Genomic DNA, 14,913 nt, shown 5'->3' with positions numbered 1-14,913 from the left:
GAAGAGTAGGGCTCAGGAAGGTTTGGGAGGAAGGACAAGGCACGGCGAGAGGGTTTCCTCTGGCTCCTCACGCCTCTTCTGTCTTGGGATGTCCTGCACCACGCACCTTGTCCTCCTGGAAGCCTGGGAGATGCGGAGAGGGTGTCGTATCTCTAGATATGCACCTATGTGAGGTAGACGTACTGGCTCGTAGCCCCTTCCTGCTGGTAGGTCAGGAGCAGCAACGCTGCGCAGCAGGTATGGGTGCTCCAGGACACCTTCAATGGCTGGGGACACTTTCCAGCTTATCCAAAGGTGCTTTTGGCAGATATATTCTTGTGTGCGTGTGAGCTGAGGAGTCGTGGGCCTGTGTGAGAGCAGAAGGAGCTTTGCAGGGGACGTGGAGAGGCTGCTGGAATGGTGCTACGGGCTCTGGGTGCCAGGCTTGCGGGATGGTGATGGTTTGGTTGTAGCTTGTACCAGTGTGGTTCATTCTCTTGCCACTGGAACTGGTTTGCTGTTAAGCCAGGTTGTTGCTCCAGGGGCTTCCTGGCCACTGGAGACCCTGTAATGCTTTTTACTCATGATAGTAAATCTGGGGTCTTGGCTAAACCCTGTACGCGAGCTGCCCCGTGGCTTTGGAGGGACAGGGATGTTCTCGGTGATGGGCTGACAGGGGAATGTCCCCAGGATGGGACAGAGGGGGGTGGCTGTACCTCTGCATTGCCTGGGACAGCCCTGCCTGTTGTGATGGGAAGGGACACGCGCTGGGTTTGCGCGTGTGTGGAGGAAGGGTGCCCCGTTGCAACTGGAACTGCTCAAGGAGAGCTTTTAGGAGCGAGTAACCAGCTGGTGTAGCTCAGCGTGGCTCCATCAGCGCTGGATCAAGTCGGGGTCCCTGAATCACAGAATCCCAGCATGGTCGGGGCTGGAAGGGACCTCTGGGGTCACCCAGCCCAACCCCCTGCCCAAGCAGGGTCACCCAGAGCAGACTGCACAGCACCGCGTCCAGGTGGGGCTTGAAGATCTCCAGAGAAGGAGACTCCACAGCCTCCCTGGGCAGCCTGGGCCAGGGCTCCGTCACCCTCAGAGGGAAGAAGTTCTTCCTCACCTTCAGCTGGAGCTTCCTCTGCTTCCATTTGTGCCCATTGCCCCTTGTCCTGTCGCTGGGCACCACTGGAAAGAGTCTGGCCCCGTCCTCCTGACCCCCACCCTGCAGATATTTAGAGGCATTTCGAAGGTCCCCTCTCAGCCTTCTCTTCTCCAGGCTGAACAAGCCCAGCTCCCTCAGCCTCTCCTCGCAGCAGAGATGCTCCAGTCCCCTCCTCATCCTCGCAGCCCTAAAGTCGAGCAGTTGCGTGCATCGACACCCCGTGAAGGTTTCCCCCGCTGGCAGCCCCTGCAGACCCCAGCAGGCTGTCCTGGAGGGGCCGAAGGACGATGACAGAGGGGCTGGCATGCGGAGGGGCTCACCCCACGGAGGAACCGTGCTGCAGGTCAAGGAGGGGGCCTGGGGGCCCCTTTCTGTGCCCCGGGAAGCCGGGGCTCCGCACTGGGGTGGTCCCAAGATGGGAGATGGAGGAGTGATCTGGCTTGGCGTCCCGCTCGGGTTACAGGAGCCACTTCTGCTGGGAGTGACTGGTTATCGTTACAGTCAGGTAATAAAGAGCATTAATTAAGGAGGAATGCTGGGCCGGTGTCTGGGGGGAGGCAGGGGCAGTGGGGTTGCAGTCGCTCCCACTGGAGGGGACGTTTCCACCCCTCTCGGCAGCCCCGGGTGGGCACGCGGAGCCATGGGGACATCGTCCTGCTGTCCCCTACCTAAGGGGACGCGTAGCCCGGGTCTCTGGGCAGGGACAGGATTTTGCTGCTGCCCCTTGCTGTGTCCCAGTCCGGGTGGGACAGGCACAGGGGGGATGCTGTCCCCAGCCGGTGCGGAGCAGGGCCATCACGCTGGGTGCTCCTCAGGCTTTGCCAGGTTCCTGCTGATGGAGAAGCGGGTCCAAAGCCGAGCTCCAGCCCCGCAGCTCGCCGGGCTCAGGCGGTGTTTGGTTAGCCAGCCACGGCACGGATTCCAGCCAATCCTCCAGGATAAACAGGGGAGGAAGCAGAAGGGGGGTTCTGAGCAGCGTGAGGCCCCGGGAATGTGCCGATGCGGCAGCCCAGCCCGCCGATTGCACAACCCCCGCGCGCCCACGGCCACGGGAACGCGCTCAGCACCGCACCGGGGCTCGCTCGGCACCTCGCTGCGGCACCGGCCGTCCCGGCGTGCCGTGCCATGCCGGGTGGTGGCTGGGGGGCTTTCGTGCCCGGTTGCGTTTGTCCTGCTCGGCCGTGTGTCCCACCAGCGCTCAGCACCCGCTCCAGCCTGCTGGAGAGCTGCTGGGAGAGGGGACGCTGCACCGGGCCGTGTGGGACCATCAGCCAGGAGCTCCTGGGGTCTCCTGGTCCTGTTCCACTCTGCACCCGCTGGATATTTTGTTGTGGCCTGGCTGCTCAGCGGTGGTTTTGTCAGCAGGGTGCTCCGTGCCTCAGTTTCCCCATGAGCGCCGTGCTCTAACGTGCTTCGTGTAGGGAGGGCACCAAGCCGAGGTCCTTGGGCAGGTCCATGCGCTTTGCTGGTTGCATCTGAAGGACCTTCCCAAAAGCTGCGGGCTCTCCAGCGTGCTCCAGGTGCCTGCTCCGTCCCGCCAGCACCGCATCCGCAGGCCTGCTCCCTCCACCGTGCCATGTCTGACGGCTCCCCAGCCCACTGTGGACGATGTCCCCATCGCTCCACGTCCACTACAGCCGGGGACGTCGGCAGAGCTTCAGGCAAGCGTTTTGGAGACACAGCCGGACTTTCAGAGCATGCCATGGTGGAGACCATCGCTTGTACCTGTCGGTTTTGGGCACCAGGCAGGGCTGAGATGGCAGAGGAGGGAAAAATGTGGCAGGCAGGCTTACCAGGGTCTATGGCTTTTCGTTTGTCTTAATTACAGTCCTCTTCTCACCACCTTTTTATCAGCACTCAGGTCCGAGCACGGCGCTTCGTTTGTCCTTCAAGCCTGGGAACCCCCAGTGGGTCCCTGAAACCCAGAGCAAAAATTCACCCCCCGGAACGTGGCTTCAGTGCCACGGGGAGGCTCCAGGCTTGGCACAGCCTCTCCTCTTCCCCCTGGACGCTGGTGTCCCCCCCACCCTTCGCTGACGATCCCCAGCCCCTGAAACCGGTTGACCTGATTGTCATCTCCAGGTTCCCACATCTGGTTCTCGTTAGCAGAGCCCAGGATGAAGTTCTTCAGCCCTCTCCCTTCCTCCCACCCCCAGGTGACCCAGGGGGGATTACGGGTGATTAGAAGACAGGCAGCAGAGCAAGAAGGAGTGGGGGAGGGACTGTTATAAATAGAAATACCATCAACTTATCAGCCTATCACTCGAGGTAAATTCTGGTTTTAATCTCTCAGACCTGTAAATATGACGACTCGCAGGGGCCAGGCGCCGTTAACTCTTTCAGAGCCCCGTGGGCCGCGTGTCCGTCTCTGGTGGGAAGCGGGACGCGGCGGAGGACCTGAAAACGGGACAGGGAGTGAGTTCCTGAGCTGAGAAGATGCCACCAGGAGGGACGAGCTGGCAGAGCCCTGCCATCGGAGCAGGGACCCCGGAGGAGACGGCAGCGTGGGAAGCGGCTCCGTTTGGATGTTGATCGTGTTTGGAGGTTTGGGGAAGGCAGAGAAAACCAGTCCAAACATTGGGATTCCTGACATTCTCACACGTACGGGGGCCTCTGCTCGCCCGGCTCTGCTCACGAGGAGGGTGCTGCGGGGTTGACATCTTCTCGTTCTTCAGGCAAAGTTTACTTTTGGGGGGATCTTCTCGACCCTTTTGCGAGAGAGGAGGCAGAAAGCGGAGCAGGTGGGAGGGGTGACATGGTGTGAGAGCCGGGTGGCAACGCAGGGGCCAAGAGGGAGCCAGGACATAGGGACCTGGCAGGTTTGGGAGGTTTTTGCAGCAGCACCAACTGCTGGAACCGTGAAACAGAAGGTTGGCCTGGAAGAGTCTGCCCTGAGGAGTCTCCACGTCTGTACTGGGAGGGCAGCACGCTGGAAGCGGCTGAGTTCCATGGTCCTGGTTCCCTCCTGCTCTGGGAGGTTCGTGGTGTGCAGAGAGCAGTAATAAGCGGGTTTGCAAGGCAGTGCTCTTCAGGTGGCTCTGCAGGCACCTCTCCTGGCTTGCAGCTCTGGGGTGGAAGGCAGAACTTGTCCTGCTGAGCTTCGGGGACACCCAAGGCGTTTTGAGGGACGAGAGCTCTTGCGTGCTCTTTGGAGCGGGCGCTGGTGCGGAGGCAGGAGCTGCTACGTGGGGATTGCTGCCGTTCTTCCCGCAGTGAGAGCGTGAGCGCCGGCAGCACGGGGGAGCTCAGAGCTGCCCTGGGCTTCCCCGTCTCTTTTGGTGGGATGAGGAGACGCGGGAGTCCGTCTCGAGCGGAGCCGTGGGGGTGTTGAGCTTCCCAGGGTCCCTCCTCAGTGGCTTCCTCCTAATCCCCGCTCTGGAGGGGGAGGGAGCGTTGTTAGCGTCGTGAGGAGCTCGTGACTCTGCGGAGAAGTATTAGCTTTTAATTAGTCACCTAAGCTGGCTTTTGGTAAGAGCCCGGCATGCGTGGAAGCTGTGGGGATCACAGAATCACAGAATAGTAGGGGTTGGAAGGGACCTCTGTGGGTCATCTAGTCCAACCCCCCTGCCGAAGCAGGGTCACCCAGAGCAGGCTGCACAGGATCTTGTCCAGGTGGGTCTTGAATATCTCCAGAGAAGGAGACTCCACAGCCTCCCTGGGCAGCCTGGGCCAGGGCTCCGTCACCCTCAGAGGGAAGAAGTTCTTCCTCATCTTCAGATGGAGCTTCCTCTGCTCCAGTTTGTGCCCATTGCCCCTTGTCCTGTCACTGGGCACCACTGAAAAGAGCTTGGCCCCATCCTCCTGACACCCACCCTGCAGATATTTGTAGGCATTTATAAGGTCCCCTCGCAGCCTTCTCTTCTCCAGGCTGAAGCAGCCCAGCTCCCTCAGCCTCTCCTCGCAGGAGAGATGCTCCTGTCCCCTCCTCATCCTCGTAGCCCTCCGCTGGACTCTCTCCAGTAGCTCTTCATCTTTCTGGAACTGGGGAGCCCAGCACTGGACACAGCACTCCAGATGAGGCCTCACCAGGGCAGTGTAGAGAGGAAGGAGAACCTCCCTCGTCCTGCTGCCCACACTCTTCTTGATGCCTTGTGAGGGTTTGCCAGTGCGACCCACTGCCCTGACATCCCCGTTTCAGCCCGGCTGGCACAAGTGCCTCTGTCCCCAAAGCAAAAAGTCCTTTATTTCCAGCGGGCAGCCCCTGCCCGTCGCGCAGGCGGACCCCGCCACGGCTGTTATCACGTCGCACCTCCCCGGCAGCGCGTCACCGTGCTTATCTCACCCTTCGCTTGGGCCTCACCTGAGGGCTCCTCAAGGTGACTTTTGAAGACAAGGTAGCAAAGAAATAGGAAAGCCCAGCACACCCCTGTTGAGGGCCTCCTCTCCATCCTGCAGAGGTCCTGGGCTCCTCTTCTACCATAGAGAAGCTCCTGGAGTTCGGAGGTGTGAAGGAAACCCCCTGGGGTCAGACTTTTCTCGGTCAGTAGTTCGTGAAAAGGCAGCGAAGTTGGTAAAGTGCCTTTGTTGCTGCTTTGAAGCTGGGTCCCAACCCTTGAACTTGGGATGAAGACTGGTTTTCTGGTAGCTTTCGCGGTGGACGTTTGCCAAACGCCTCGTGTGAGGTACAGCGCGGTCTCCTTGGCCAAGAGTGAGGCGGCGGGGAGGGGGGAGTCCTCACCCCCAGGCAGAAGGGTTTCAGCCCATGTGAAGGGGTCACAGCGGCCGAGGAGCGTGGTGGAGTGTCGGGAGCAGGCTACGACAGAGCTCCTTGGGGATGAGCGAGGAACATTAGCACCCATGGTGCTGGCCATCCCTGAGCTCTTCCACTCAACCGTAACCCAAAGCAGGACAGCGGCACGGTTGCTACCACGTCACTGCAACTTCAGGAGAGGACATGGCTGTCCCAGAGGAGTACCCCCGTGCTAACCTGGGGTCTGCAACCATCGAAGCGAGATGCTGGCACATCTGGGGACCTCACAGGCTCTACCTGCCTCCGCCGTGCCAGCCTGGCAGCAGCAGCGTGTGTCCCTGCGCCGGATGCGTCCTTCCACGGCAAGAGCTCGCGTGGGAGAGCGTTGCCACCTTCTCGCCCGAGTCCCCAGGCTCTGCTGCGCAGGCACGTGGTGCACGAAGGGTTAGGTGTCTCATGGGAGAACAGCTACCCGGGTTTTTTCCCCCTCTAGCCAGGGTTACTAAGGGAGAGAGGAAGTTACTAAGACGAGGGAGGTTCTCCTTCCCCTCTACACTGCCCTGGTGAGGCCTCATCTGGAGTACTGTGTCCAGTTCTGGGCTCCCCAGTTCAAGAAAGATGAGGAGCTGCTGGAGAGAGTCCAGTGGAGGGCTGCGAGGATGAGGAGGGGACTGGAGCATCTCTCCTACGAGGAGAGGCTGAGGGAGCTGGGCTTGTTCAGCCTGGAGAAGAGAAGGCTGCGAGGGGACCTTGGAAATGCCTCTAAATATCTGCAGGGTGGGGGTCAGGAGGACAGGGCCAGACTCTTTGCAGTGGTGCCCAGCAACAGGACAAGGGGCAACGGGCACAAACTGAAGCAGAGGAAGCTCCAGCTGAAGATGAGGAAGAACTTCTTCCCTCTGAGGGTGACGGAGCCCTGGCCCAGGCTGCCCAGGGAGGCTGTGGAGTCTCCTTCTCTGGAGATCTTCAAGCTCCGCCTGGACGCGGTCCCGTGCAGCCTGCTCTGGGTGACCCTGCTTGGGCAGGGGGTTGGGCTGGGTGACCCCAGAGGGCCCTTCCAACCCCGACCATTCTGTGATTCTGTGACCCCCCCCTCCCCGTCCGCGCACACACCCTGCCCGTTTGGCAGAATTCCTGGCTGGATTTATTTCTGCCGATTCGCTTGTCTTGGTATGAAAGGGATTTGCAGCGGGGAGAGCTGCGATCGGCCGGGGGTGGGCTGAAACCCCCCCGTTCTGGGGTTTTGCGGTTCAGCAGCTGACCTTGCCCCGGGCACGTGGTCTGCAGGGGGGGAACATGGGGGGGGTCGGGGTCTTCTCCTGGGCGAGGGACGTCGTGCTTTGGCGTGGAGTTGAGGGGTCTTTCAGGAAGGGTCGTCCTCGTTATCTGAGCTCGAGGAGGTGGGGGGAGCTGGGCCTCCTCTTCCACTTTCTTGGCAGTGGCTTTGGCACCGAGGGCTGGCACCGACCCCGGAGGGCTGCGGACTCCCACTTCACAGAGACAGATAAAGAAAGCACTTTCTGTCAACAAAACCCTGCCCAGCTTCCCCAGAACAGGAGAGGGGAGGAGAAGCTCTCCAGGAGAAAGGAGAGAGACGTCCACCGCTTGCCCGTGGAGGAGAGGAGAGGGAGGAGGGCTCCTGCGGGGTCGGGAGCTGATCCAGAGCTGTCATGGCAGCAGCGGGAGAAATTCCAGCGCGTTCTGCGAAGAGGAGGCAAGGGTCTGAAGGGAAGGACACCAGCTTTCCCAGCGCACCCCTGGAGCCCACGCTCACCACCCTGCTCTCTGCAAAGGGGAGCCCCTCCATCGGCCCCGCAAAGGCCGGCGGCTCCGGTCCCCTCCTCATCCTCGTAGCCCTCCGCTGACAAAGCTGTTGCACCAAGGTGGTGGTGGTGGTTGGGCAAGACCTGGCTCTCGTGGTCCGTGGAGCCGTGTGTCTCGCAAAGCTCGTGAGCTCCCTGCTCCCACGTGTGCTGAGCGTGGCCCCAGGAAGCTCGTGTGTCCCACAGCCGGAGCGTGGAGACAAACCCCACCTGCATGTGTCCAGCTTCCCAGGTAGTGTCACCACCCTGCCGTGTCCCAGCTCCGTCTGGTTTGACGCTGGGATGCAGATGGGTATGGACGGGTGGCAGTCCTCAAACTGAAGGATCTGCTGATCTTCTCGGCTCGGTTTCTTGGCTCTGCAAAGGTCTGGTGGTGTTTCTGACCTGCAAAACGAGAGCCTTTCGTGTCCTCCTCATGGCTCATGTTTCCACCTTCTCTCCCCTCGCAGGCCACGACATTAACGGAGCTCTGGAACCATCCAACATCGACACCAGCATCCTGGAAGAGTACATCAGCAAGGAGGACTCACCAGATATGTAAGTGCTTCCCTTGCTCTGCTTCAGGGATGGTGTTCACTCTTGTTTTCTCTGGTGAGATGCTGAGCAACTTCCAGCCCTGCAATTCAAGGAATCATTTAGAAATCACTGTGCACCCTGGCTGCGCCTCGGTCCCTCCTGGAGTCCTCCTTTATTGCTCTTCACTCATTTCCAGTTCCTCCTCCTGTCTCTGCCTGCCATCTTGCCTTTGTATCTCCCCAGCCTCTTCTGTCCCCTCTCTTCACCCTCTCAAGGGCACTGGAAAAGACTTTTCCTTGACTTGAGCAATGGAAAAGCAAGCACCAGGAGCTCGGTGTGAAAGATGAAATCCTCAGCGCAACAGGAGGGTGCAGAAGGGAAGGGTCTCCCTGTGGGCACCAACGTTGGCGAAGGAGCGGGGAGCAGACCTGGACAGCAGCCGAGGCGATCTGAGCCACGGGGTGGGAGCAGGATCTTTGGGGCTGAGGTGACAAAGCAGCTTCTCTCTGCTAGTGTGGAAGCTGGAGCATGGTGAGCAGCTCCTGCTGCCTTCACGAGCTTTGGGGTTGGTGTCCTGGGCACTTCTGGCCTTTACAGCTCCACCGGTGGATTTTGCACCCTTGGGGTCACACCACTCCCACCAGCCCTGGTGACTGACCTGCCTCCCTGTATGCTCCTGTTGGGGCCACCACAATGCTGACTGGTTTTTCTGGGTGTCCCAGAGCACCTGAGTGGCTCCGTCCCCTTTGCCGGATGGCTGGTGAGGGGAGGGGTGGGCAGAAAGTCCCTCTGCTGAGGTTGTCCTCTTCTCTCTCTCTCAGCTGTTTCCCTGACATCCCTGCTTCAGCCAGCTATGCACACCCCCAACCCTCCAGCTCAACCACCATCAACGCGCCCGTTGCCAGCTCCATCGCCAGTGTGACCAACCCCGCTTCCAGCGGTTCCCTCCACCTTCCTCCCCCGGGCAACCAGATCCCAATCCGGCATGGTCCTCTCCTGGCCAACCCTTGCGGCCCCGGCTACGGTGCTCACCTCAACTGCAATAACAACAATGGCATGGTGGTGCCCAAGGGCTACCTTGGTGGCCACTGCCTAAACAACGTGGTCCCTCCAATCAAATCAGAGCCCAAGGCCTCCTACGCACCTGGGTAAGTGGGGTTGGGGTGGCAGAACAAGGGCAGATGGTGGGACAAGTGCTCCTCCAGGCTTGGGGAGGGCCTGGAGGGGTGGTGTGGTTTGTCCCATGGTACCTTCACTGCTGGCAGCATCAGTCTGTGCTAAGCCCTCGCTTCATAGAGAGAGGCTTTTTTACAAGCCTAGGTCCTGACGTTTCCTGAAAGGTTCTTTGGTGGGTCTTGTCTGTATGTGTTGAGTGAGAGAGGATGGGTAACGTCCCCCCTGTCTGCAGGTGGTGGTGGAGCCGTTGGCTCTGGGTGACCAGGATATCCATGCTGCACATCTACAGGTGTGTGAGGGGAGAATATTGTAGCGTTGTGGGTTTTCTAAGAAGGAAGAGACACGGAATAAATTGGAACAACGTTGGGTCTCCAGGATGTTCCCATGACTGTCCCAGGGGAAGATGTTAGCTAAACTGGGCAGAGATGTGCTTCTCTTGGCCTGACATTGTCGATTCTCCTCTCAAGAGAAGAAAAAGATGACATCTGAACTGGATTTGTACTCCTTTGCAACGAGCTCTGGGTGCAGACCTGGTGAAGGGGAAGAGGATGACCGGGTATTGCTGAGGGACTCAACTGGACAATGAGTCCTGGGAGGAGAAAAGATGTGGTTCCTGCTCTCTGGGACGGCCTCGCCTGGACCAGGCAGGAGGGGAACGACCCTGGGAGAGCGTCGTGACATGGCAGCTGCCATCTGCGGTGGCCAAAGGGGCCAGACAGAGTCCGCATTGGTAGAGGGCACTTTGGGAGGCATGGCATGCTGCGAGGGTACGGCCCTGCAGTGGTATCTGGGGTAGGAACTGACGTCCTCAAAGCTTTACTGCCTGGAGACCCAATGGGAAGAACATGTCTGGTCTCTTCCTCCTCACGCACCTCTCTGGTCCATGCTGCTCCGCCCCAGTCACAGGGGAGGGAAACGGGAAGGTGATCTGAAGCTGGGCAGATGAAAACCGAAGCGTGCAGCGGCGTGTTCATCAGCAGGAGGCCTTGGCAGTTGGCAACAGTCACGCCACGAGGAGCTGTGCCGTGGTCCAACCCATCTCTGGAGTGCGGGTGATGGGTGGCTGTGACGCCCTGCCAGTCTCTGTGCCTTCTCCAGTGGAGACGGTGGATGTGAGGGACAAGGAGGCCGGGATGGCCCCAGGACTGCTCATGTCTGCAAGCTTCTCTCCCTCTGCCTCGTGCCTTCTAGTGTCACCAGCAAGCACGGTGCGGCCGTTCCCAGATTGGGAAGCCTCCAGCACGCTGAACTGATGATTCGGCCGTAATGCAGCTCCGTTGGGATGACTTTGGCTCTTTGGATGAACCTGGAAAGGTCTTCCAGAAAGGGACAAGCTAAACAAAACCTGCCCTTATTTTATTCCCAGAGCAGGGAGCTCTCCCTTGCTGTGTGAGCAGAAGGCTACACGCAGCTTTGTCTTGCCGTGTTCCTTTCTTCTGCGTGTATCTGGCACTCTCCAGGGTGTGAGAGGTCATGAGTAAGGATCATAGCTTGCTCTTGGAGGTGGAGACCTTGCTTTGGATGTAGACGGATTGGGTGAGCTATGATGGCAGTGTTTCTTCAGCATCCCAGCGTGACTCTTCTCTGTTGTCTTTCCCAGAGGAGCAACATCTCGTGTGTTGGATACCAACAAGCCCTTCCCTTGGACTGGGCACATCCACACTGCCTCCCTACGTGACTTCGGCAGCATCCACCTTTCTACTGCAAGGCCTTTTCCAGTCTCCAGGACTCCCTCAATTGTCCCGGGCCCTTTTGTTTGGGCCAAAATTTGGCTTGGTGGGGCACAAATCCTGACGAACTCATAGGAAGTATAGTACGAAGTCGTGGCCAGCGTGGTGAGGAGCCTGGAAGTAAGCCTGGTGACAGACGCTGCAGACCAGGCGTAGGAGGGGAGTGGTGGAAAGGTGCTACAAGTGAAGGTGGAGGATGAGGGAAGTATGGTGAGGGCTCTTTGTTGGGGTTACCCAACCTCATCCCTCTCCAGCTACTGCTGGAAACCCGTTTACTGGGTCTTGGGCTCCTCTGGTGCTGGAAGGTCCTGGTGGGTGTCCTGGTTCGCAGCTGTAGTTGTGGGTGCCATCAGGAGCAGGGTTTGAGAGGGGTGTGTGTGGTGTGCTGCACCTTTGCTCCTCGCAGCCCTGAGGGCCTCGCTTGCTTGGTGGCCAGCTTTCATCCAAGAAGCACTGGTTTGTCTGGGATTATTTTGCAGTCACAAAGCTAACGGTGTAAGATGGGGGAATGGAAAAGGATCCCCAGTGAAAATCCACTTGTGGTGAGGAACGAGACGTCGGGAGATGGGAAGGAGAACAGCCGTGTTTGAGATGGAGCAGGCTTTGCCGAGGTACCGGGCTGGTGGAACCTGCTGGGGCTTGCTGAGGCCGTGGTCACCAGCGATGGAGCAGATATGAGGGGGCAGGCAAGATATCTCCCTGCCATGGATCTCCACCAGCCAGAGCATACTGCAGACACTCAGATGAAGTGAGCCTTTCTCTAGAGCTTGGGCAACGACTGCTCCAGACACCAGAGCCACCATCTCCCTTTCCGTTTCTGCTGCGGCTTTGGCTTGCGGTGACCATGGCTCAGTCTAGCCGGGAGCAGGGCCTCGACTTTTTCCGTGCCCTTGAGCTCCAAAATGTTGTGGGAGAAGAACCATTGCCTGAGACAAGTGAGTCCTTTACTTCTGCACCAGGGTGGTGGAAATTTTCCCCTGGCCTGAAGATGTGTTCGGCCCAAGGTTCCGCTGCAGCGACTGCGTGCTGAGGAGGGGCTGCGAAAAGAAAAAAGAAAAAAAATCAGTTCAGATGCGTTTCCAAGGGAGGTGCTTTGGAAATGGCTGAAGACCCCGGGTGCTTGGGGTCTGCGGTGACTCCAGGTGAAGGAAGGAAGGATGCAGGAGCTAAGCGGGTCCCTGCGGTGGGTCTGTGCAGGGCTGCTCCTCCGTCCCCGAGCCACGGGTCTGCTGGAGGAGGCAGCTGAGAGTTCCCCCTTTTATTTGGTTGCGTTCTGCAGTCGGGGCCGCATCCTGCTCCTGGTGACGCTGGAGCAGAGCCAGGGTGACGCAGCCGTGGTGGTGCTCAGGTTGGTACAGGTCACAAGGCGGAATCCATCCCGTGGGCTCCCCAGCCTTCGCTTCGGTCCATCAGGTCCCAGCCCAGCTCCCCCAGAGCCTCCCAGTCACCCACGGTGAAGCACACGGGGGACGGGTAAGCTCCTGTTGGCTTCTTTTAACCAGAGGTCTCCTTGGCAAGTCAACAACATGTCTGTCCCCACTCCGGAGGTCCAGGGAACTGCTGTGGGGAGCAGGGCAGCAGTGGCAGCTGTGGCAGCCCCAGGCTGGTCAGCCGGCCACGCTCCGGGTGACGGGGATCCGCCGCGGGCGCAGCTGGGATTTCCACCCGGCGCCTGGAGGGTGCTGGACCTGTGGGTTGTGCTGGGAGCTGGTTGAAAATGACCTTCCCTTCTCTTGCCCCGTTGCTCTGCAGCACTTTACCTGACTCTCCCCCGGACTCTGGATCGGAAGCCTACTCCCCTCAGCAGGTGAATGGTAAGTTTTTAAAAAGGGAGGGGGTAAAAATAACCCAAACCCAACGTCCTCCCCCTTTTTTGTGCTGTGGAGGGGGTTGGCTCCGCAGTCTTTATCAGACGGGCGAAAACAGGCGGCTGCAATACGTGGGGAGATTATCAGTTAGCAAATATCCCTCGACTTTCGCCTATTGTTCGGCTCCTGCTCTCTGCCAGGGGGGAGAGCGAGCGCGGGAGGGAAGGGGAGAGAAGGCGAGGTGGGAATCCGCTGCGAGCTGGGAATCCGCTGCCGCGGGGAGAGATCGGCGGTGTCCCCGGGCGGGGTGGGATGCGGAGCCTGCGAGCCTCCCCGTCCTGCCCTCCGCCTCGGGGGAGCGAAAGGCAAGCGGCGCGAGCGCGTCCCTGACATGGAGCCCGGCTCGGGGAGACAGAAATGAACCCACCGTTCAGCAGTAAGTTCCTTCCCAGCCCTTCTTTCCCCTCCAGCTGAGCTTGGGGGTCTTCTGCACCCCCCTGCAAAGGGCAGAGAGAGCTGAGTCCCCCTGCCCAAGCTCTCCTTGCTCCCCCTGGGGAAGCCACCGAGCGTTACTTGGTTCCTCTGGTGACCTTCATTGCTCTTTGGTGGAAGAAACTCCTTGGTGAGGAAGGCTGCTTCTGGTCTCCCTTCCCCCTCGGCAGCAGCACCCTCTTCCCCAGGCTCCAGCCCAGTCCCCACCAGGAACAGCGCCTGCTCGCTCTTTCTTCTTTTTTTTTTTTGATGGAAGAGGTCAAGAGTTCTGTTTATCTTGCTAAAAAAAATCCCTGGAATTCCTCCTGGCCCTTCCTTAAATATAACAAAGGGGCCGGGTTGCTCACCATGGGGAGAGCTGCTTTGGCGTGCTGGAGGAGCAGCAGCACCTCTGCTTGGGGAGGAGAAGACGCTCCGGAGAGCACCTGCGAAGCAGCTCCCTCCTCGCCAGGGAAGGATCCCATTCCCAGACCTGGTTTTGCCCTGGAGCTGGGAGCCCGGAGCGGGGGTCCTGCATTTGGCAAACGAATTCAGCCCCTGTCTCCACCCTGCGTAGAGGCCTGGGGGAATTGCAGCGTGCTGTGACACGGTGAAGACGCAGCGGGCACGTCCTCAGACACTCGCGCTTGGGTTGTCCCTTGAAAGCTGCAGAAGATCTCCCAGCTTGCACCCAAGCCACCAGGGCCAAGGCCGAGCGCGCCGCAGGGTCAGGGTGTTCACCTAAGATGTCCTAAAGATGCGTTTCTTGCAGTGTTTTCACGGAATCACAGAACTTTAGGGGTTGGAAGGGACCTCTGGGGTCACCCAGCCCAACCTCCTGCTGAAGCAGGGTCATCCAGAGCAGGCTGTGGAGGACCATGTCCAGGCGGGTCGGCTGTCCTTCTGTGCGGGCTTGGTCTCCAAGGGTTGTGCCGAGGTCGTTGCGGTTGTGTTGGTGAATGTTGAGTGCTGGGCAGGATGGCAGGAGCAGAGCTGGGTAAGGGGGGTGCTGTGCCCGGTGCCGTCGCTACCTGGCTGAGAAGCAGAGATGCTCTGTCCCAGGGACGTCATCTGTCAGCCCCAGCCGTTGCATGAGAGCAAGGCTGCTCTTTGGTCTTCATCTCCAAACTCCTGAGGATGGAGAGCTCCTCTCCTCCTCTCCCTGGAGCGCGAGGCCGTCCCTGAGATGGCTCCAGAAGGCAGCTGGCCTGGGAGCAGGACCCTGCCTGCGAGCACGGGCAGAGGGATCCAGTCCGATGGGAGCTGGAAACGTGGCAGAAAGCCGTGGAAGGGAGCAGGTGGAGGTGGCCCTGCCCCAGCAGCCTGCAGCAGGAGAGCTCAGCGTAAATACGTGTCACTTCTCCACACCTTGCAACGGGAGGAGTTTTCTGATTCCTCATCAAGTGCTTTGGCCTAATTAGTCAGCCACCGACTGGTTGCTCTGAGACCAAAGTCCATCCAACCCCGTGTCCGGCGCAGGGCTGGCTGGTGGCACCTGCTTAGGGGAGCAGCCTGGCGCAGACCCAGCAGATCTCTTCCCTGCTGTCCCCCTCCGTGTCCCCATGGC

General features: G+C 59.7%; 1 protein-coding gene across 6 annotated transcripts in view; it reads left to right on the top strand.

Moving 5' to 3' along the window:
- MYRF (myelin regulatory factor) overlaps positions 1–14,913 on the top strand; it is a 75,489-nt gene that overhangs the window by 23,377 nt on the left and 37,199 nt on the right. For all 6 annotated transcript variants that reach the window (XM_075425060.1, XM_075425059.1, XM_075425056.1 and 3 more), the window contains exons 2-4: positions 8,095–8,182; positions 8,983–9,309; positions 12,820–12,881. In XM_075425060.1, coding sequence (XP_075281175.1) covers positions 8,095–8,182; positions 8,983–9,309; positions 12,820–12,881 — 477 coding nt within the window. The remainder of the gene's footprint in view (positions 1–8,094; positions 8,183–8,982; positions 9,310–12,819; positions 12,882–14,913) is intronic.

The sequence above is a fragment of the Opisthocomus hoazin genome, chromosome 7, assembly GCF_030867145.1.
Source record: "Opisthocomus hoazin isolate bOpiHoa1 chromosome 7, bOpiHoa1.hap1, whole genome shotgun sequence".
Lineage (NCBI taxonomy): Eukaryota > Metazoa > Chordata > Aves > Opisthocomiformes > Opisthocomidae > Opisthocomus > Opisthocomus hoazin.
This window is presented reverse-complemented; position numbering and strand designations above follow the sequence as displayed.